Here is a 22,557-nt window from a genome sequence, read left to right on the forward strand (position 1 = left end):
CAGACAGCCAGGTTTAACTATCAACCATTTTACAAACAACATGTAAATACCTAAAACCGAGAGCCTGAAGATCTTCACAAAATGACCAAAAGATGTAATTCTTGCCCTATCAGAAGCTCAAAAAAGATTTAGGCAATATGACCAGTTAGCAGAGCAGAACAAAAAGGCCACTGTGGTTTTAATAAGACTAATACTTTTGGGCATTTCCAGCCAGCACCTGATCTGTCGGCTCACAGGACTACAGTTCTTACTCAAATGGGGTTTCGAAAGGGTGATAAAAGGCAGAAAGGATCAACCAATCTAGTCAATTGTCCTTAAGAAAGACTAACTTACCATAAGAAATTTTAGCATACTGTTTACTCTGTTTTGAACATTCTCATGTTAGAATACATCATTTTAAATGCCTAGGCTTCCCAATTACATGGCAGAGCTTAGATTAACCATTTCAAAGTCCAAACGAAATCAACCAACTTCGTAAGTAGAACTATCCATTAACAAAAAAGTGCAGAGGAAAACCCCAGAAAGATGTCTATTTACATATACCTCTCATCCAACCCGAGGTCACAAGATTCTGCAAAACTTCAGCTGAAAGAGAAACCATTCCCCACCTATACATCAAGTTTACAGGTCTCCAGTCTGTCAATGAAAAGTTCTCTGACTCTGCTAATAAGAAACCGATCCACAGCCACTCTGAGCTCCAAAAATGACCCTGACATTCCTGCTAATCTACCCACAGAAGCGCACGGCTTCCCGCTCCAGGGAGGTGAGTCCCCGTTAGGCAGCTACACCGACGCTACCGGCAATCCCACCCCTTTGGAAGCGGACTTTTGTGGAACCTTCATGGACTCCTTGGGCCGCCGTAGCCCCACCCCTCGTTCCTCCAGTCTCAGTTGTTCCTGAAGTGAACACTCACCGACGGTATCGGAATGTGCCACTTGGATCGCTCGGCAGCAGCGACAGGTGCCGGCCCTACACTGAAAAGCGACAATGGGGACGTTCGAGCACCTAGGAGAAGAAGAATGACAGGCACCACCTGCAGCCACGCAGCCACCGCCATCTTCACACCCGTAGAGTGCCTACCGAAAGCATTTCACCTTCTTCCGGTTCGTCCCGCCCTCTTCCGGCTCCGCTCTGGGGGCGGGATCATCCGGGTCCTCACAACCTCTGGGGGCTTGTTTGTTTTGCGACTCAGAGGCCCCGCCCTCAGGCAGTCGTCACGGCTTAGAGGCTTTAGACCTACTGCGCATGTGTCGTCCTGTCATGCTAGTCACCTTGGATTGTTAGGATGATCGCCAAAAGCTACCACTGAGGCTGTCGGCCCTTCTCTCTCCTAACCCTTAAAAGGGTTTGGGGACCAGGGAAGAACCCAGTGTGGCGTTTGGCTTTCTCCTCCTTCCGTTCGCCCCAGTCCTCGTCCCTTCTGAGTCAAAATCAGACGCTGGGGCCAGAAGTCTGGGAAAGCCGTAAGTCTGGCTGCTTATTTATCGTGTAGTAGTGAGTTCTTCGGAGAAGGCAATGGCACCCCACTCCAGTACTCTTGCCTGGAAAATCCCATGGATGGAGGAGCCTGGTAGGCTGCAGTTCATGGGGTCGCTAAGAGTCGGACACGACTGAGCGACTTCACTTTCACTTTTCACTTTCATGCATTGGAGAAGGAAATGGCAACCCACTCCAGTGTTCTTGCCTGGAGAATCCCAGGGACGGGGGAGCCTGGTGGGCTGCCGTCTATGGGGTCGCACAGAGTCGGACACGACTGAAGCGACGTAGCAGCAGCAGCAGCAGCAGCGAATTCTTAGATTTCCAGAAGTATTTAAGCAAGCACTGGCGTTTGGCAGTAGTGGAGTATAATCGATTCCTAAAATAGATGGTGTAGTCGATAACCCCTTTTAAAAGCCCCTTCTAGTCCAGAAGAATATGATGTAGCGTTTGGCAGGAAAACATCAACCTCCAGCACGAACCGGCCGGCACTTCCTACTCGAAACTGAAAGCCAGGAGAGGGCAGGTCCGTTTTCAGTGTCTGCGGCGTGACCCTCACTGAGGTAGATGTGCAGAAGCCTCGCTACAATCCCGCAGGCCATCTCCATTTCCAGGTTCTCACGGTCTTGATTTTCGTCCTCTAGGGCTCTTTGAGTACACGCCTCCTCCGCTGTTAAAACCTTTTTCGGTTCCTAAGGAAGGGAGCTCGTCACCAACCACTCATAACCAAGAAAAAAATTGCCAAATAAATCTCTGTAGAAACGGTAGCTGGAGTCTAGAAATCCCAGGAGAAAAGTGTCGATTTGTCACTCCTTAAGGAACTGCAAGTCCCAGAAACTTGGTGGTGAAGCGCTGGTTATTTAGAAAGACTGACAGTCTAAAAGACCGCCTGAAACCTGAGACCCTGTGAAGTGACTGGGAAGCCATGGAATCAGCTGAGAAAGAGGAAATCAGGTAAAGGTCCAGTGGTCCAGCAGGAACTGACTCCAGGGTCTGCGGAGGCAGGGGATAGATAGTACCTGAAAACAGCATTCTGGATTTGAAGATTTTATTGAGTGATTGATTGCACATCTTATTTGCGTGTTTTATGTTTGTGTACTTAATTTCTATCCTTCTCAATTCCTCAGGGAATTAATTGATATAAATAGCCCCGTATGAAATACTTGCAGGATAACTCTTAATACATGAATTTCAAACATGCTGCTTTCCAAGTTTAGCTAAATACACCTCTTCCTATATCATTGCAGAGTTCATTCTTCAAAACTGAAAAGAGATTGCAAATTTCTCTAATCTTTACACACTTGATTAAAAGAAACGGTGACAAAGATTGAGTCAATGAAGGATTTGATTACTTCTGTGATAAACCATGGCCAAGGGTATTGTCTGGGCTCATTTTCATAATATTTTGAAATTAGTGTTCAGTCATAGCTTTCTACACAATCATGGACATGCTTATTACAGATGTGTTCATTATGTGTCTCCATGAAAATCACTGTGGTTTTATTTCTTTACTTAGAGCCAGTAGTTGTTTTAATTGGTGTATGTTAAATACATGTCCTGAAGTATATGTACATCTTGATCATGTTCTCTTCCAGAAACAGCTCTTTTGGAAACTCAGTTTTAAAAAACATTGGCCCCTAAATTGTCAGCATCATCTTAAAAAGCAAAGGATTTTCCTTCTTCATCTGTTTGTATGCTTATTCTAGCACCTTACGCATGCCTCTGTTATAGTGTTTGTCAGACTGATTTATGATGTTGGTTAGGATCTCAAAGAAAGCTTGAATACCGTCCTTCATATGTTCCTCACAGCCCAACCCTAAGACAGAATATTCTGAAAGTACTTTGTTGAATAAACAGGTGGGCGGGTTGTTTTTATTGCTTTGGTTTGAGGTTTTTTGTTTTTACTTCTTCAGATTTTATTGTTTTAATCATAGCCTTCAGTCATTATTTTTAAAGAACCCTTTCTCATAAGTGACAGTGCTCTTTTGCTTTCAGAGAAATCCCAGAACTTCATGTTTTGTTGTCTACCTTGGGTGGTTTACTAAACAATATTATAAACACATTATCGTATTATGTTATGGCCTTGACACAATTTGGTATCACAGTGATTTATGTCCCATGTTTATATTATAGTTAGAGAAGGTACAAAAATTGGATTCACACACTCAGTGTAAAACAAATTTCTTAAAATGTCTTTTTATTTAGTGTTGAAGATGAAGCTGTGGATAAAAACGTTTTCAAAGACTGCAGCAAGATTGCTTTCTACAGGTAAGGAGAGGAAGTGTATGACCTAGGCAAAACAGTTCTAAAAAGATTTCAAAATTGATGTTTATTAAATTTTTGAGAACTGATAGACTTTCTGAGGAAAGAGTCAATTAGAAAATTCAGTGATCAAAGAGTTTATTGACAGGAGACATTGACTTTTACTACTTTAACTTACCATTATATTATTTTATAATTAATATGTTACTATTAATTCTAATTAATTATATTGTATAGTTATATATTATAATTAACATTACTATGTTAATAAATCCCCTATTTTTAAAATCAGTGTTTTTAAACTAATATTAAATTTTTGAATCTTTGAAGAAATAATACTTTTACATGCTTCAAAAATCAAATACTATGAAAAGAAACACATTGAAGAGTTACTCTCATTCCTGTCCCCTTTCACACCACTCCACACCTTCCCCGTAAGTAACCAGGTTTATTCATTTCTTATTTCTCCTTCCAGTATTTCTTTTAGTGAATGCATATATTCTTATATCACAACTATTCTTACACCATATAGCTTTCTATCTATGCATGTATGATCAGTCACTTAGTTGTGTCTGACTCTTTGAGACCCCCATGAACTGTAGCTCACCAGGCTTTTCTGTCTATGGAATTTTCCAGGCAAGAATACTAGAATGGGTTGCCATTTCATACTCCAGGGGATCTTCTTCCTGACCCAGGGATCAAACCCGTGTCTCCTACCTCTTTTTTCCCCCCTGCTTAATAATTTATTCTGAAGGGCTCTGCAAGAATACATGGAGGCTGTCCTTTTCACAGCTGTATAGTAGTCCATTGGGTAAACTATATTATAATTTATTCAGTCTCTTTCCTCTTGCTAGACTTTGGGTTGTTTTCAGTCTTTTGCTATAATGTCACTGCCACAGGAAAAAGCTATACATATATCAGGACTTCCCTGGTGGTCCAACGGTTAAGATTCTATGCTCCCAATGCAGGGGGCATGGATTCAATCCCTGCTCAGGTGATCCCACATGCCACATGATATGGTGTGGCCAAAAAAAGAAGAAAGCTATGCATATGTCATTTCCTACACATGCAGGTCTATTTATAGGATGAATTTCCAGAAGTGGGATTACTAGGTCAAAGAATAAATGTATTTGAAATTTTAACTAATACTAGGTATCCCTCCATAGAGATTGTGTCATTTTATACTCCCGTCACCAGTTTATGATTGCCTGTTTTCCCAGAGCCTCAACAAATATTTCTTTAAAATCTTTTTTTTTTTTTTTTGAGTGTCTACCCCTATGTGGTCCTAAAACTGAAGTCAACAAACATTATATCATACAACTCTCCAATTTATTCACACTACTCTAGAAGTAGAAAGATCATATCATTTTAATTCTGAACAGGTACCTTAGAAGGAATTCTATAGTGAACTCCTGGTCACCTTGTCAGACCACTAGATTATATTGGATTTCCACTAGAATTTATTAATAAGTTTCTATTAAAGTGTACATTTCATGGAAAGAGGGAGAGAAATCAACAAGCTAACAAATGTCACCTATGCAAACTGCCCCTTGGGATTTCCCTGGTAGGCCAGTGGTTAAGACTTAATGTTCCCAAAGCAGGGAACACTGGTTCAATCCCTGGTTGGGGAACTAAGATCCCACCAAAAAAAACCTGCCCGACCTTCTCAATAAAGGGGACAAAATACCATCCTTGAGCAGTGTTATGGTGAACAATTTTACTAGACTCTTATTTTGTTAATTGTATTAGCACTCGTTAATTTTATTAGCTCTCTAAAGTACTTCTGTTAGTGCTTTATTGAAGTACTAATATACTGCCTGTGCCCAGTTCACTTATTATTGAAGTGAAATCTTAATAACTTCCACATGGTAATATAGTCTTTTGGAGGCTGAGTCACAAATCATTCTCGGGCATCTGTATATTTCCTATCTGCAGGCGTCAGAAACAGCTGCTCTCCAAGAAGTCTACCTACCGGGCATTACTGGACTCAGTCACACCAGGCGAAGACAGTGCCAGGTTCCAAATCATCAACGAACCAGCAAAGGTGAGAAAAAATATTTTCTACAGACAATTCTTTGTTTCTATATGTATTTGGGTTGAATGAAGTGAATTTCTACAAAGCCTAGTTAAACTATGTTTGCTTCAAAAATAAACTTTGTGAGAGAAGTCATGCTATCTCTTTACTATCTTCACAATGTTACTTTAAAAGTAATATGACTGTCAACATATAGATTGCCTTGTAGCAGATGCTTTCTTAGATGTTTTACAAATATTATTTCCTTTTAATTAAACTTTAGAAAATATCCAAGAAGTACATTGTATTGTCCCCAATTTTTAGATAAGGAAATTGAAGTCTAAAAGACCACCCGCCCAGAGTCATAGCTAGTAACCAGAATTTTCACCTGTGACTGTAGACTCTGTCAAGTACCTGTGCTCTTTCTATCACTGTTAACACAATTTATACTTAAGCAAGGCCCAGATTCAGTGACTGTCCAAACCTCAACATGTGAGTGAACAAGAGGAACGATGGTCTCTGCTGTTGAATAAGTTTCAAATGTTCCCTTAGCAAAGCTGCTTCACTCACAGATCACCACAGTTCTTACATACTGAAACATTAGAACAGTGTCCTAAGTGCTTTTTCTCATGTCGGGTTTTCACACTACTTCTCATGGGCCAGTCACAGAGGAAGTGCTGTGGGCTGAGCTCAGAAGTGTGGCTGAGCTCACAAGTAGCTGATGCTTCCAAATTGACCCTCGCTTCAGATCTTTTCCCATCTTCTAAAGGTGTCCTAAGCTTCTAAGGCCTCCCAGACCAATCTGGTTTAATTGGTAATTCACTGACGAACATAGGTAAAGACATGCAGTCTCGGTGCCATGCCAGCTTAGATAGTAACTCCATCAGTTCCCTAACAAAGCCCAGTTCTGCGGAGCAGACTGAGAAGACATCCCCACTTTCACTGCAGCGTTGTGAGCAAGCTCCCTGTGGTGCTGTGTCACGTGCTGTGCAGCATTACACCAAGGAATCCCCTCAGAGAAGACAGAACCAAAACTGCCCCACAACATTAGGGCATTCTCTGTAACATTTGTAAGGCCTTTAACTTACCCTTCCCTTGTAGCTCAGTTGGTAAATAATCTGCCTTCAGTACAGGAGACCCGGGTTTGATCCCTGGATCGGGAAGATCCCCTGGAGAAGGAAATGCAACCCACACCAGTATCCTTGCCTGGAAAATCTCATGGACACAGGAGCCTGGTGGGCTGCAGTCCATGGGGTCGCAAAGAGTCGGGCACAACTGAGTGACTAATATTTACTTACAGTTAACTTAGCCAGTGAAGTGAAGTGGAAGTGTTAGTCACTCAGTCATGGCCAACTCTTTGTGACGCCATGGACTATATAGCCTGCCAGACTCCTCTGTGCATGGGATTCTCCAGGCAAGAATACTGGAGTGGGTTGCCATTCCCTTCTCCAGGGCATTTTCCTGACCCAGGAATTGAACCCAGGTCTCCTGCATTGCAGGCGGATTCTTTACTGTCTGAGCCACCAGGGGCAGGAGGAGCAGTGGCACAGTGAGGAAGACTACTTTCCGTATGAAGTTATAGAGATTTTAGTCATTTCAAAGATGTAGAATCTGCTGACATAACTTTCTTGCCTGAATTCAAAACAGGGGCTAGAGTCATGTCAGCAGTTCTGTGTTCTCTGTCACCACCCCCTGTTCCCAGCTTCTGGTTATGCAAGGATGCATTTGTGGTAGCAGCACACTTTGTCCATTTCTCCTAACTACACTGATGGGATGGTTAGCCTTTCTTCAAAACCTAGTGCTGCTTCTTATACCACTCATCTCTTGGCATCTGTGAGACCTTTGAGTTCACAGCTAATGGTACCCTCAAAGTCACAGTTCCTTGACTGCTGATCCAAGTCTCCCAAACTTGGCATCCTTTTGTAGCCAAGTTTGAAAGCTTTTCATGGGAAAACATGGGATAGCATTAATTTATTTCCTAGCGAACCAACCACCATTTGCACATGGTTTAATAGCCAGTACCCAGCCAGGACCCTGTATGCAGCATCAGCAGAAGCAGCTGGATCCAGGAAATGCAAGGAGTCCACAAGAGACCTTCCCGGAGTCAGTAGCCCTAACACCAGCAGCCAGGTCACTTCCTTTCGCATTTTTCCTGTCACTTGCTCTTTTCCCTACTTGTCTCCAATGTGTCTGGCCCCAGAGAGCTGCAGCTGTGCTGTGGTCAGGGCAGGAATCCCTTTCCATTCTTGGGGAGGTTCAGTCTGCTGAGCACCTTAACAATCCACTGTCTAGATGACACATGCTGAGGCAGAGTATATTAAGGCACTCAGAATACCAATGTGGGCCAAAGTGCAGCTTCTCAGTGCAGCTCCATACCAATGAAGTGAGTGGTGGACCCTCTCACACGGCTTCTTAGAAGACTATTGGTGAGTTTTTTTGTACACACCTCTCTTTGGATCCTGAACATGAGGGACAGTGCCATTCAGGTCAGGTGCTAGAACCAGAGCCCACCAGATCTGTATGCTTTCAAAGAAAAAGAAGCTGTAGTCCAGGAAGACGCACAGGAGCTTAGCACAAGACAGCACGGGACTCAGAAGGGAGCTGAGGAGTCAGACAAGCAAGGGCAAGCGATCTGGGATGTCAGCAGCACGGCTCCCAAGACTAAGAACTTTGAGGACCTCGTGAAACAGACTCCACGTTCAGTTATTGGAATTAACAGGGCTGTGCAGGAAATCCACACACTCTGATCTCAGACAAATGCATGCAAGTGTATGTTTGGGGAGATCACCCTCAAATTCTGAGCTGAACTTCATTTTAATGTATTTTTAATGTCCTCCTTGTCACTTAGAATTGAGATGACTAATAGGACAGAGGATGAGATGGCTGGATGGCATCACCGACTCGATGGACGTGAGTCTGAGTGAACTTCAGGAGTTGGTGATGGACAGGGAGGCCTGGCGTGCTGTGATTCATGGGGTCGCACAGAGTCGGACACGACTGAGCGACTGAACTGAACTGAACTGAATAGGAACTTAAGGTTTTGTACCCTCTCTGCTTGTTAGGGACAACAGAGATTCAGATAGTAATTTCTAAAGTTGTCTGAACCTTGTATCCTGCTCACTGCATAGTCAGGGAGCCACCACTAGTGGTGGTTTCTGGGACGAGATGGGTGTTTCACGGGAGATTTCAATTAGGATATGGTATGGGTGTAGTCTGGAGGTTTTTTAAAAAGCTGCATACATCCACTTGCTCAAAATAATAGCTTTTTATTTCAGGTTCAGAGAGACAGAGCCCCAAGTCTAGGAGGATCATATTCAGCTCACAGCTGCAGTTCTCAGGTTTCACTGATGAGGCAAACCCAGCCCTCTTCGTGCCTGCCTACCCCACCCCATTAAAACTCTTAAAGCAATGACTTTGTTGTCAATGTCTGTTGTTAATGTTTGAAATTTTTCTTCCCAATTCCCTTCCCCCAACCTGCCCCTTTATAATCAACCAGGAGACAGAACCAAGGTTCACTCAACCTTTTTCAGCTCACACTGTCATAACACTGGGTGTCTCAACAGACATTTCTTTCTCACAGTTCTGGAGTCTGGGAAGCCCAAGATCAAGGTTCCACTCCTGGGTGCCACCTCCTTTCTGTACAGTTGACCCTTGAACATATAGGGCTTAGTGGTGCCGACATCCCCATGCAGTGGAAAATCCAAGTATAATTTCACAGTTGGCCCTTAGTATACATAGTTTTGCATCTGCAGATTCAACCAACCAACGATCATGTGGTACTATAGGTTTATTGTTGTTGTTGGCTGCCCCACTCAGCATGTGGGCTATGGGGTCTTAGTTACCTGACCAGGGATTGAACCTGCACCCCCTGCAGTGGTAGCATGAAGTTTTAACCACTGGACTGCCAGGGAAGTCCCTGTAGTATTTATTATTGAAAAAAAATTATTATTGAAAAAAATCCATGTATAAGCAGACTCACACAGTTCAAATCTCTGTTGCAAGGTCAACTGTATATTCACATGGTGGTGGTGAGTATACCTAAAAAGCACTGCTAGTGAGGCTATTTGGAACCGACCTATGTCTTTGACCTATTATGTTGCTAATTTTCACTCTTTTATGACATAAATGACCATTTGGCAAAATGTTTGCTTTGCAGTCTGTTTGCAAATTTTCACCAGAGACAACACTTCTAGCAGCTTTTCCAAGAATGCAAGGAAATCTCTGAGCACCTCCATGAAATTACCCCTTGCCTTTTCATCTAAGCCTCATGAAAATGAGACTTTGCCCAACCAGCCACCTCCTCAGCTGATGAGGAACAACTGCCACTTGTTATCCAGGATTATTTCTACAGAAATGGGCAGGAACAGGCAAAATAGTTTGGAATCTATTTAAGCAATCAGAAACACACCTGGACAGGCTAATTGTCCTTGAAGACAGGCTAATATCCAGTTTAACTTGCAAGTGTTCTCTGTAGAAGATCAGTGCTTATAATAAACCAATCGGCTGCAACTGAGGAAGGAGCAATAAGTCCCCTACAGTTATTTTAATGAACTCTTAAACCATTCTCTGAATCCTGGGAGATCTTGACCAATAGCTGGGAAAGGTCCTTGCTCACTCTTCCATGCCTTTTACATTAGCTTTCCTTACAGTGTAGTAGAGAGACCTAGTGCCAGAGGAAAAGCAAGATCCACCCATCAAGGAGTAGTTGATGAGGTTGTAATTTCCTTTGTTAATACCCACCACCATTTAAATATGTGTTCTAGGGCTCTTCTGTTAACTCAGTCACAGTCTCTACTGGTTCTGGGTGAAATTTTATTTTTTAAATTTAATATAATTGTGATAACTCTGCTGCTTGAATATATAAACAAGGATGTTTTTACCAGTGATTTTTTTATAATTTGTCTAATTTTTTTCCTTATAACCAAAGAAATAAAAACTAGACTTATGGATTGCAAAATACCAGGTTTTATTTTTATTGAGTATGGGAGAAATAAGATAGGAAATGGGAATTTATACTCTCCAGACTACAGAGGTGAGCCTCAGTGAAAAACCAAGTAGAGACTTGTAGTACTAAAATGAACTTCCAAAATGTATTCCTTTCTCTGATAATTTATTTCATTTTCTCTGGTAGGAGAGATTTACATATCTTAAATGTTTCTAAGGGAGCAAAATCCATGCTGTCTCACCTTATTTAAAATGTTTAAAAGTTTTATGTTTCTTATTTTCCATAAATCCATCTTGCTGCAATTTTTATTGCTGTTATCTATGTATCAACACTAAATAATTCTGAGTTTAAGCAATCTAACTTCTGTAACAATGTATTTTTCATCATTTTAAATCATTAATAGAGATGCAATAATTTATTTGGATATTATTTTAAAATAAATGTCCAAACAAGTCTCTAGAGAGCAGGAATATTTAGAAATTCTCAATGTTTTAGACAGAAGGATATAACATTTATGTCCAGACTTTTTGATGGCCAAGTTTTGGTGGAAGAATTGGGCAATAACTGGCAGTTAAGAAGCCCAGGAAAGTGGTTTATAAACTGTCGTCCACAGAGCCCTGAGGTTTCCGTGGAGGTGTCTCAGGACTCAGTGCAGGGAGGGGAGGGGGCTCAAAGGTCGAGGCTCTGAGCTTCTTTCTGCTGTCTTCAACCCAAGTAGCTTTACTTATTGGACTTCTGAGAGTCCACTACTGTTAATTTTTTTAAGCCAGTAAAAACAGATTTAAGGTCTAAGGAAATGAAGCTACGTTGATGATAATAAGGAATGTGTTGGTAATAAGAGAGAAGAATGAACTTGGATATTGACTTTGAAAAGGGTTACCTATTGGCAAAATTGGTTTGCTTAAGTTAAAATGAAAACAAAATGGGGCTTTGACACTGATATATGTGTTTGCTTGCATAAGATCATATGGGAAAAGCAGGGTTATTGCTACTTTTTCTCGTATAATTAGGATTCTTTCCTAGGCTGTAGCCTCAAGAACAGAACATACCAAAGTCTCTGGTTTAAAACATAAATTTTTAAAAGAAAGTTACTTTACTAAAAATTGGAGGATCTCTGAGTGCATAAACTGGATTCAATATTTGTTAATCACACCTAGGCAGACAACCTGTGTGCCCTCTGCTTAGGATGTTCTTGCCCCATTTTTGCCTACTCAGAGTCCTGCTAATTCCTGAAGGCCCTGGTCAAGTCCTTCTTCCTCCAGAGAGATGCCCTAGACTCCTCTCCTTACAGGCATCAATATTCCCCTTCCTTGTCCTGGCACAGCACCGTTCTTGTCCTGTCTCAGCACTTAGCATAAAATACTTTATAGTTACTACATATGTGTTCCATCTCCTTTAAATTGCACTCTCCCTAAGAGTTTAGCCATCCTTTTCACAGCCATCAGCACATTACATTATTAGATTCCAAATAAATGTTAGCTGAATTAAATTTGAGAGACTAGTGGAAATATACGTCTAATTTGGGAAAGAATACATACTCTAATAGGATTTCAGTCTTACATTTGAACACATTTTCAAATCTTAGAATCCTGATGGCACACTTCAAGTAAAGATATACAAAAGAACATTAAGCATATAAGCAGTATTACATATGATCGGGGGTGGAAGAAAGGGGGAGGTATTGGTCAAAGTGTACAAACTTCCAACTATAATATGATGAACAACTTCTGGAGATTTAATGTACAGGCTAGTGATTGTAGCTAATAGTACTCTACTATATACTTGAAAGTTGCTAAGAGAGTAGATCTTAAATGTTTTCACCACAAAAAGGAAATGGTAATTATGTGACTTGGTGCAGATGTTAGCTAATGCTATGGTGGTGATCAGTTTTGCAATTTGTAAGTAACAAATCAAGGAGTTGAGCAACAAACTTATACATGTCAATTGTTTCTCAATAAAGCTGGGGAAAATAATTACTGATAACTACTGCATCATAACCCTATTTTATAATAAGAATGTCTGTAAAAGAACTCACAGCCTATTTACCACTTATACCTGGTCACTCCTCAGTGTCCTGTCACTGCTTAAGTGCCCTATTTCCTGTACTCTGAAGAAGCAAGGTTCCAGTAACATCATTCGGGGGATTTTATTTTGCTTTGTTTTTGGTTTTTGATGCTGATTTAATATTCTCCCGGCTTCCTATATCTTACTTGCACCACATCATACCTGTTCTGTATAACCTCACACAGCTTACCCTTCTTAGCTTTTCATTTAACAAACATGACAGTAACAATACATGGGGCTTCCCAGGTGGCTCAGTGGTGAAGGATCCACCTGCCAATGCAGGAGATGAGAGTTTGATCCCTGGGTCAGGAAAATCCCCTGCAGGAGGGCATGGCAACCCATTCCAGTATTCTTGCCTGGGAAATCCCATGGACAGAAGAGTCTGGTGGACTACAGTCCATGAGGTGGCAAATAGTTGGACATGACTGAACAGGCTTGCACGCACACAGCCCTGGAACACATAGGAGGTGTTTGTTTCTACTATAGGTAGAGCCAGGCAAGTACATTTATAGACTAGAAAGCCTTTTCCTTCATGATTGCCATTGTTCACCAATTAGCTTGCCCTGTAATAATCTAAACATAGTTTTCTAATTATTGTAATTTGTAGAGCTGACCTAGGTAAGCTGTTGAAACCAATCTCATGTATGTGTTCCCAGGTTCCACTCCTGGCTGAAGTTTGTGGCATAGAGGGAAATATTTTCAGACTTAAAATCAATGAAGAAATACCCTTGAAACCCAGGTATGAAGTTCCTGATGTCCTCACAAGCAAGCTAACCACTGTAAGGTAAGCCAAGAAACATGCTACCTGGAATACACCCTCAATATGTTCTTCTATCATACCTTGAGTAGCAGCTTTTGTATGAGTCTCATATTTTGTGTTTCAAAGATCCGCCCATTTGCAAAGTTAGTTTTTAGTTATTTTGGAATAAATTTATCCATTTTAACGTTATCCATTCTGTATTCTCTTCCTCTGCCATTTGACTCATCAGTACTTATTAATGAAGAGAAGCAGAGCTTCTGATCTCTTCTCTCCTCCCCACAAAGTAAAAAATTTGTCAACAGCAAAGCAGAAAAGCTATTTAATTGACTCACTCAGATGAGCAGCAGGGCTCCAGGGATTGAAGGTACTAGCTGAACTCCCAATGCTTACAGTCATTTATACAGTTAGACTGGCTCACTTTTAATTAATGGCAGTCTCAGAAGTCTAACATGTAATTTGACTTAGAGTCAGAGTTAAATTAATAATAAGTTTCTAGGTGGAAAAAAAGTCTTTGGGGATTAAAGGATTTTTCATGTACCTGCAGAATCTGCCTCAGTTAACACATTTTCCTGTGATATTTTTACTTGGTTCTGTCTGTGGGTTTGTTATTTTCTTTGTATCATTGTACTAAGGGAATATGACATTATGCCAGATGCTTTAATTTTCACTACATCATTACCATAGTTTTATGTGGATTATTTTTCCATGAAAAATCTAATAAATAGTTAATAAATTATAAGGGTAAATTAATCTAGCTATGGTAAACTATCATAAACTTAAAATATATCACTGAGCCACTACTATATGCCAAGAACTTAGGAGACAGATGCACACCCATGGCTGATTCATGTAGATGAATGGTAAAAACCACCACAATATCGTAAAGTAATTATCCTCCAATTAAAATAAGCAAATTTCAAAGAAAGAAACTGTTCTCAAGGCTTTGCAGTTTGGCAAATGAGAGTGTGTATGTATGTGTATGTTTCTTCTTGGTCACATTAGTTTTTACTCTCCTGGACGATTCATTTTACTAGTAGATCTTTAACATTTTTACATCTGTGTTCATAAGTAAAATCAGTCTGTAGTTTTCTTTTTCTGTGGTATCTTTGCCCAGGTTTTGGAGTCAGGGTGATATTAGCTTTGTGTAGTAAATATGTTATATTAGTTTTAGTTTTGCTTCTATTTCAACCTCTTTCTAGAGGGCTTTTGGCTACTGCAGTAACTAGAAAGCTAAAAACTGCATTTCTCCATTTCCTAGACTCACAGGTAGCTAGTTTCTGGTGTATTTTAGGTTCCATCAAGGTATCTTGATTTGAGAACTGGGTTTCCCATTATGCTGGTATGCATTGGCAGCTCTGGAATGACTCTAGAGCCACTACTTAGGGCAGTGGTTTCTTGTTCTCTGGATTGCATCTAAGATGCCATGATCCTGGAGTCCAGCCATTGCCACATTGACTTCTGTTTACCCAACTTCCTGCTTCCAGCTGAGAGAGAAGTTCTGTTGGTCTACAGTTATGTGGTATTGTCCTAGGGGTTATTACTGGGCACTCAGCCAGGAACCAGCTACTTCAAAACTTCCATGATATTGTAAGCTCATAATTCCCCCATATTAAGTCATTTCCTTTCTGCTTAAAATGGCCAGAATTGTTTCCGTTATCTACAGTTGAATCTTAATTGACATAATTGTTGGTATCAGAAATGAATATAAGTAACAGATCCTCAGGGATTGAAACATGAGCTTAATTAGCTGATCTGGTTGGATCTGAAGGTAGTGAGATTTTCTGAAGGTAGTGAGGTTTTCATTAGACAATGTGATATTAGTGTTTGGGGCTGAACACTATTCAGCATATCAACATATGGGGGGAGGGTAGTGTTCAGCCCCAAACACTACCCTCCCCCCATATGTTGATATGTTGAAACCCTAAGTCTTTATACCTCAGAATGTGACTGTTCAGAGATAGGGCCTTTGAACATGTAGTTAAGTAACAACAGGGTCGTCAGGGTGGGCTCTGATCCAATGTGACTGATGTTCTATAAGAGGAGACGATTAGGATACAGATAACACAGAAGGATGGCCTTGTGAAGACACAGCAAGAGGATGGGCATCTGCAAGCCAAGAAGAAAGGCCTCAGAAGAAACCAAACCTGCTGACACTTTGATCTAGGACTTCCAGCCTCCAGAATTGTGAGAAAATAAATTTCTTGTGTTTAAGCCACCCAGTCTGCAGTAGCAGCTCTAGCAAACTAGTATAACTAGCAATAAACCACAGCATTCTCTGGCAAAGTCACTTAACTTACTACTTGTGGTCACCTGAAATCGAGTGCCTATTGAAAGTGTGGCTCTGGCAGACCAAGTGGTGGGGCCATCAGCATAGCCTGATTGTCATACAAAATTCAAAATGCTGAGGTGGCCTGGCTGTTACTAATTTCACTGAAGAACTTAAAGAAAACAGTAGTTTCAGGCTTTTAAATTTTTAGCTCAAGATATTGTCAGAAACCTTAGGTTTTATGACCATCTTACACATCTCTTATATCTATAGAGTCCTTGTAACTACAGAGTCCTTGTAGCTGAGAGTCAAATACAGGGTTAGATTCTATGGTTTGCTGAATTGAAGTGTAAGTTGGATTCAGAGCTTTATCAAGTCTATGAATTTAGGGCATCAACTGTGAAAAGATAGGACTCCTCAAAATTGAATAGTAACATCTGGGAAGATCTGGATAACTCTGAGTACCTAAACCTCAGAATTTCACCAAGCCTCCCAGTTCAGCTGAGGACTCGCCGTCTCCTCTGATGAGGCTGGCATTACCTTGCTGGGACACTCCATGTTGACCTCGCCTGAAATATACTATGTCAGGGGATTCCAGTGCTCCCTGTGCTTCTCTCTTACTCCCTTTCACTGCCTCCAGATCCACTGTCAGAGTCAGACCCCAACATTCCCAGGGAGCCAATTACAGTCAAACCTAGGAGGCACCTAAAGAATTAGAGGCACCTAAAGAATTAGAAGATGTTACATTGGCAAAAACCTCTGAGATAGGCATGGTAATGGTTTCTGAAGGACTCCTAGACTGGAAAGAAGCAACATAATTTTAGGATCATGCTAAATTTACTGACATAAATTAGAGAATTCAGATTTGATATGCTATCTAGGACAGCTGAAAGAGGTTCTAATTATTTGCTTTATTGGCTAAGTGTAATCTGTAGAGTCAGCTATGGACTCTGCTGAATGAAGCTGAGATACCGGAAATTCCTTGGCACAGTGTAGAAGAAATGATTCATAGACTTAGGGAAATAGAAATGTTGAAGTGGGTATGTCATATACAGCCACCTCATCTAGCCCCTAACTCTGTTCTCCAAAGAACCCAAAAGAAACTACCTTCACTGAGAAATATATTGGTGAGGGAACACTCGGAAAACATTATAGTGAGTGAATGTCTTTTCTGAGCTAGAGACAATGGTGGAAATGGTACCATTAAGACAGACTCCCTGGTTTCAGTGGAGATGATGAGACTCTAAGTAGCGAAGTCAAAGTAGCAGCATTTAGTTGTTGGAGACAAGGTGGACACGTTTCCTTAATGTGCAGCAGGGCCTGTGTGGTACTCAGAATGGCTCAACCCTCAGGGCAGTGAACAATATATCAAAGAGTCCATTAGACTGAAATAGATGGGCTAAAGTCCTACTTGATAGACTAATCAAAAGAATTCTATTTAGATTTGATAAACAGTGAGAGACAATCTCTCAATCAATGGAATTAGTTTCCAGAACCCAAGCATCTTACTTGAGGAGAAGGCCTAGAATCCATGGAGGAAGATTCTGCAACGATGTAATAAGATTATAACCTGTCCCTTCTAATCCCCCCTAAACTGTGCTGCGATGAACATTGGGGTACACGTGTCTCTTTCCCTTCTGGTTTCCTCTGTGCATGCCCAGCAGTGGGATTGCTGGGTCATAAGGCAGTTCTATTTCCAGTTTTTTAAGGAATCTCCACACTGTTCTCCACAATGGCTGTACTAGTTTGCATTCCCACCAACAGTGTAATAGGGTTCCCTTTTCTCCACACCCTCTCCAGCATTTATTGCTTGTAGACTTTTGGATTGCAGCCATTCTGACTGGTGTGAAATGGTACCTCATAGTGGTTTTGATTTGCATTTCTCTGATAATGAGTGATGTTGAGCATCTTTTCATGTGTTTGTTAGCCATCTGTATGTCTTCTTTGGAGAAATGTCTATTTAGTTCTTTGGCCCATTTTTTGATTGGGTAATTTATTTTTCTGGAATTGAGCTGTAGGAGTTGCTTGTATATTTTTGAGATTAGTTGTTTGTCAGTTGCTTCATTTGCTATTATTTTCTCCCATTCTGAAGGCTGTCTTTTCACCTTGCTTATAGTTTCCTTTGTTGTGCAGAAGCTTTTAAGTTTAATTAGGTCCCATTTGTTTATTTTTGCTTTTATTTCCAATATTCTGGGAGGTGCCCCAATGTTCATCGCAGCACTGTTTATAATAGCCAGGACATGGAAGCAACCTAGATGTCCATCAGCAGATGAATGGATAAGAAAGCTGTGGTATATATACACAATGGAGTATTACTCAGCCATTAAAAAGAATACATTTGAATCAGTTCTAATGAGGTGGATGAGACTGGAGCCTATTATACACAGTGAAGTAAGCCAGAAAGAAAAACACCAATACAGTATACTAACGCGTATATATGGAATTTAGAAAGATGGTAACAATAACCCTGTGTACGAGACAGCAAAAGAGACACTGATGTATAGAACAGCCTTATGGACTCTGTGGGAGAGGGAGAGGGTGGGAAGATTTGGGAGAATGGCATTGAAACATGTAGAATATCATGTATGGAACGAGTCACCAGTCCAGGTTTGATGCACGATACTGGATGCTTGGGACTGGTGCACTGGGACGACCCAGAGGGATGGTATGGGGAGAGGAGGGAGGAGGGTTCGGGATGGGGAACACATGTATACCTGTGGTGGATTCATTTCGATATTTGGCAAAACCAATACAATATTGTAAAGTTTAAAAATAAAATAAAAATAAAAAATTGTGGGGGGGAAAAAAAATCCTCCCTAAAGAGGCCTGTGACCATTTAGCAGGGTAACTATGCACTAGAAAAAGAAATATCTAGAGCTAGGGTTTTAAGTGCTGCCTCTGAGCTTACGTAACTCCTGGGGGATCTAAAACATCCCCCAAGTCTACCTGTCAATTGGGGGCTGATGGAAGTCAGGTAATAAACAGATGAAAGTTTGACCTTTCCATCTCACTGTGGACTGAGTGGATAATAACCCAATCTGTGTTATTTCCTCAGTTTCTGTATGTATGGTTAGAATGAGAGAAGGAAAACAAAAATGTTTAGTCTGTGCACCAAACAGTTTTCCTAGACTGTCCAGACCAAGGTATAATAATAGTGATGACAACCAACATTTACTGAGCATTTACTATGTGCCAGGCACTGTGTGATCTCGTTTACATGTGTGGTCTCATTGAATCCTCAAAAAGCTATGTTTGTTCTCGCTTTTATCATTTCCACTTCACAGATGAGGAAACCAAGAACTGGAAAAGATAAACCTGTCCAAAGTTACACACCTAGGGCATGTTAGAGCTATGTTCAATCCAGGCTTTCTGACACCAAAGCTCACACTCTGAATTACAGCTTTATTGATTTACTAAGTTGAACTGAGACTTTCACTGAGCCACATAAACTTAGAACAATTTATTTTTTTCTCCCTGCCTTGTTTTCCAGGCTGACTTCTTGCCCAGGGGATACAGGCAGTCTGGTGTTGGCAAGTGGAAAAGGAGATCTGAAGTGTCACATCACGGCAAACCCATTCAAGGTTGACTTGGTATCTGAAGAAGAGGTTGTAATGAGCATAAACTCCCTGGGCCAATTGTACTTTGAGCAGCTGCAGATTCCTCCCAAGCAAAGGTATTTTTGCATATTACTTAATACATACAGAACTTAAAATCTGATTGTGACTATGTCTCCATAGAAAATTGATTTGCTTTATTTGTTGGAATATTCTGAGAAATTTCATCTTTTCACCTGTACAGACTAATGCAGACTTGATGACAAAAGTTATTCCCAGACATTTGCAAAGATGATACTCTTAACACATCCTATATTTTTGACTGATTACATTCTCTACCCTACACCTTCTAAAAAAAGACCCTGTTAACTTGATAGATGTTAATGTGAACTAACAAAATTTCACTTTATCCCCTTTACAATAACATGAGTTACCTTAGACTTGAATAGTTGTCTAGGAATTTTCTGGAACCAACCACTTGATCAAAGCTGTTTGTGTGTGGATCACATGAATTGGAAGATAGTTGCAGAAGGAGATTTTTCATCCATTTTTACCAATATTGTTTTTAAATCCTCCAGTCTGTAGTTCTCTTTTTATTCAAATAATGAACATCTAACATGAGCTTCAGAAAGCATTTAACATAGTGATTTTTTCCTGAGTCTCAGCTAATTTCTATTTTTAAAGTTTATTGTTAAATTTTTTATTTTATCACAGAAATGTGTTCACTATAGGCTAAATAGAAAATATTGAAAAGAAGAAAAAATTAAAATACCCATAATCCTGCCACCCCTACTGTTAGTACCTTATGAATTTAGTTCAGTTTACTTTTTTTGACTGAAAATACTAACAGCATAACAAATCCCTGTGTGTCTGTTACTTATATTTTGTTGTTTATTTATATTAAAAATATTAATTTTAAAGCAGTTTTCCTTTTAATAAACTCCTATTATTTTGTTTTAGGGGTGATTTCTAAGTTGGGCTTTTTAATAAAGCCCAGTAAAGTCTGCCTCACCATTTGTCCTTTGAGCTACCTAGTTCCATGTTTGAAAATAATCAATGTTTCCAGTTTTCTATGTATCCTTCTAGAGATAATTTATGCCTATTCAGTAAAACTAATGTATTCTTTGTTTTTTCCCTTTCCTGACGCAAATGATACACATTATTCTGTACCTCCCTTTTTTTTCTTTAGCAGTGTGGTAGTTTCTAATTTCTTTAAAGCTGCTACATCATTTCTATTATACGGTTACACTATGATTCATTTAGTAAATCTCTGCTGCTACTGCTAAGTCACTTCAGTCGTGTCCGACTCTGTGCGACCCCATGGACGGCAGCCCACCAGGCTCCCCCGTTCTTGGGATTCTCCAGGCAAGAACACTGGAGTGGGTTGCCATTTCCTTCTCCAATGCGTGAAAGTGAAAAGTGAAAGTGAAGTCACTCAGTTGTGTCCCACTCTTCACGACCCCATGGACTGCAGCCCTCCAGGCTCCTCCGTCCATGGGATGAAAGCAATAGTACTGGAGTGGGGTGCCATTGCCTTCTCCGAAATCCCTACTGCTGCTGCTGCTAAGTCACGTCAGTCATGTCCAACTCTGTGCGACCCCATGGACGGCAGCCCACCAGGCTCCCCCGTCCCTGGGATTCTCCAGGCAAGAACACTGGAGTGGGTTGCCATTTCCTTCCCCAGTGTGTGAAAGTGAAGTCGCTCAGTTGTGTCTGACCCTCAGCGACCCCATGGACTGCAGCCCTCCAGGCTCCTCTGCCCATGGGATTTTCCAGGCAAGAGTACTGGAGTGGGGTGCCATCGCCTTCTCTGAAATACCTATTAGTGGACTTTAAAATCACTTCTGATGTTGTTTTACAACTACTTCATGAATAACCTTGTATGTGTGTCATTTTGCATACATGCAAATATATCCATAGACCAGAGTCATAGAAGTATAATTTCTGATCAAATGGTTTGCACATCTGTTATTTTGATAGATGTTTCCAAATTGCCTTCCATAGAGGTTGTGTACTAGTTTATATTTCTATCATTTTTATTTATATTTGTGTTAGGAAAATTAGATTATCCACCTAGGGGGAAAAATATAAGTTAGATCTTAACCTCAAACCATTTAGCAAAAATGAATTCTAGGACTTTCCTGGTGGTACAGTGAATAAGAGTCCACCTGCCAATGCAGGGGACACAGGTTTGATCCCTGGTCCAGGAAGATTCCACATGCCGTGGAGCAACTCAACCCATACACCACAACTACTGAACCCATGCTCTAGAACCCATGAGCCACAACTACTAAGCCGGTGAGCCATAACAACAGAAACCCAAGCCCCTAGAGCCTGTGCTCCACAAGAAGAGAAGCCACCACAGTGAGAAGCTCACACACCACAACAAAGAGCAGCCCCGGCTTGCTGCAGCTAGAGAAAGCCCATGCACAGCAATGAAGATCAATTGCAGCCAAAAGTTAAAAATAAATAATTTTAAAAATTAATTCCAGGTAAATAAAAATTAAACACACACACACACAATAAAAATAAGAGAAAATATAGAATATTTTTAATTGTATTAATGTGATAGAAACTGAAGAGCTGTAAGGAAAAAGATGGATTTGATTACCTAGAAATTTTAAACTTTATTATAGCTACAAAAACAAAATACAACAACAACAACAAAAAAAACTTGAACAAAATGAAAAGGCAAGAATCTATAAATTCCAGTTTGGCATATGAGGGGCTCAGAAGTTGCCACAAACAAGAATGAAAAATCAAAAAATAAAATTACTCAAAATATAATATAGTCCTAAATGTAAAATCTAAGACCATAAAACTTCTAGACAACATCAGAACATCTTGATGACCTTGGATTAGGCAGAGGTCTTAGATATTACACCAAAAGCATGATCCACAAAAGAAGAAATATGGTTAAATGAACATAAACAAAAGTAAAAATGCCTGCACATTCAAAGACCATATGAAGAGATATGCAAAGATAAGTCATAGACTAAGAAAAAATATTTGTAAACATATATATGATCAAGAAGTTGTATGTATAATATAGAAAGAACTCTCAAAATTTAACAAGAAAATAATATATTTAAACAGATATTTCACCAAAGATGTACAAGTGACAAATAAGCACTTGAAAAATATGTTCAATGCCATTAGTTATTAGAGAATTGCAAATTAAACAACAGTGACATACTACCACACATATTAAAATGG

The 22,557-nt window shown here is 40.3% G+C and overlaps 2 protein-coding genes across 3 annotated transcripts in view; one reads left to right on the top strand and one right to left on the bottom strand.

Moving 5' to 3' along the window:
- Positions 1 to 1,151, bottom strand: part of TMEM87A (transmembrane protein 87A) — a 38,864-nt gene extending 37,713 nt beyond the window's left edge. For both annotated transcript variants that reach the window (XM_010848017.1, XM_010848016.1), the window contains exon 1: positions 914 to 1,151. In XM_010848017.1, coding sequence (XP_010846319.1) covers positions 914 to 1,057 — 144 coding nt within the window. In that variant the 5' untranslated portion in view covers positions 1,058 to 1,151. The remainder of the gene's footprint in view (positions 1 to 913) is intronic.
- A 224-nt stretch (positions 1,152 to 1,375) lies between these two features.
- GANC (glucosidase, alpha; neutral C) overlaps positions 1,376 to 22,557 on the top strand; it is a 63,378-nt gene continuing 42,196 nt past the window's right edge. The window contains 6 exon segments of the mRNA XM_010848015.1: positions 1,376 to 1,463; positions 2,121 to 2,430; positions 3,682 to 3,744; positions 5,674 to 5,782; positions 13,418 to 13,545; positions 19,278 to 19,460. Of these exon segments, the coding sequence (XP_010846317.1) occupies positions 2,402 to 2,430; positions 3,682 to 3,744; positions 5,674 to 5,782; positions 13,418 to 13,545; positions 19,278 to 19,460 (512 nt within the window). The 5' untranslated portion in view covers positions 1,376 to 1,463; positions 2,121 to 2,401.

This window comes from Bison bison, unplaced genomic scaffold (assembly GCF_000754665.1).
Source record: "Bison bison bison isolate TAMUID 2011002044 unplaced genomic scaffold, Bison_UMD1.0 scf7180017864259, whole genome shotgun sequence".
NCBI classification, from domain to species: Eukaryota; Metazoa; Chordata; class Mammalia; order Artiodactyla; family Bovidae; genus Bison; species Bison bison.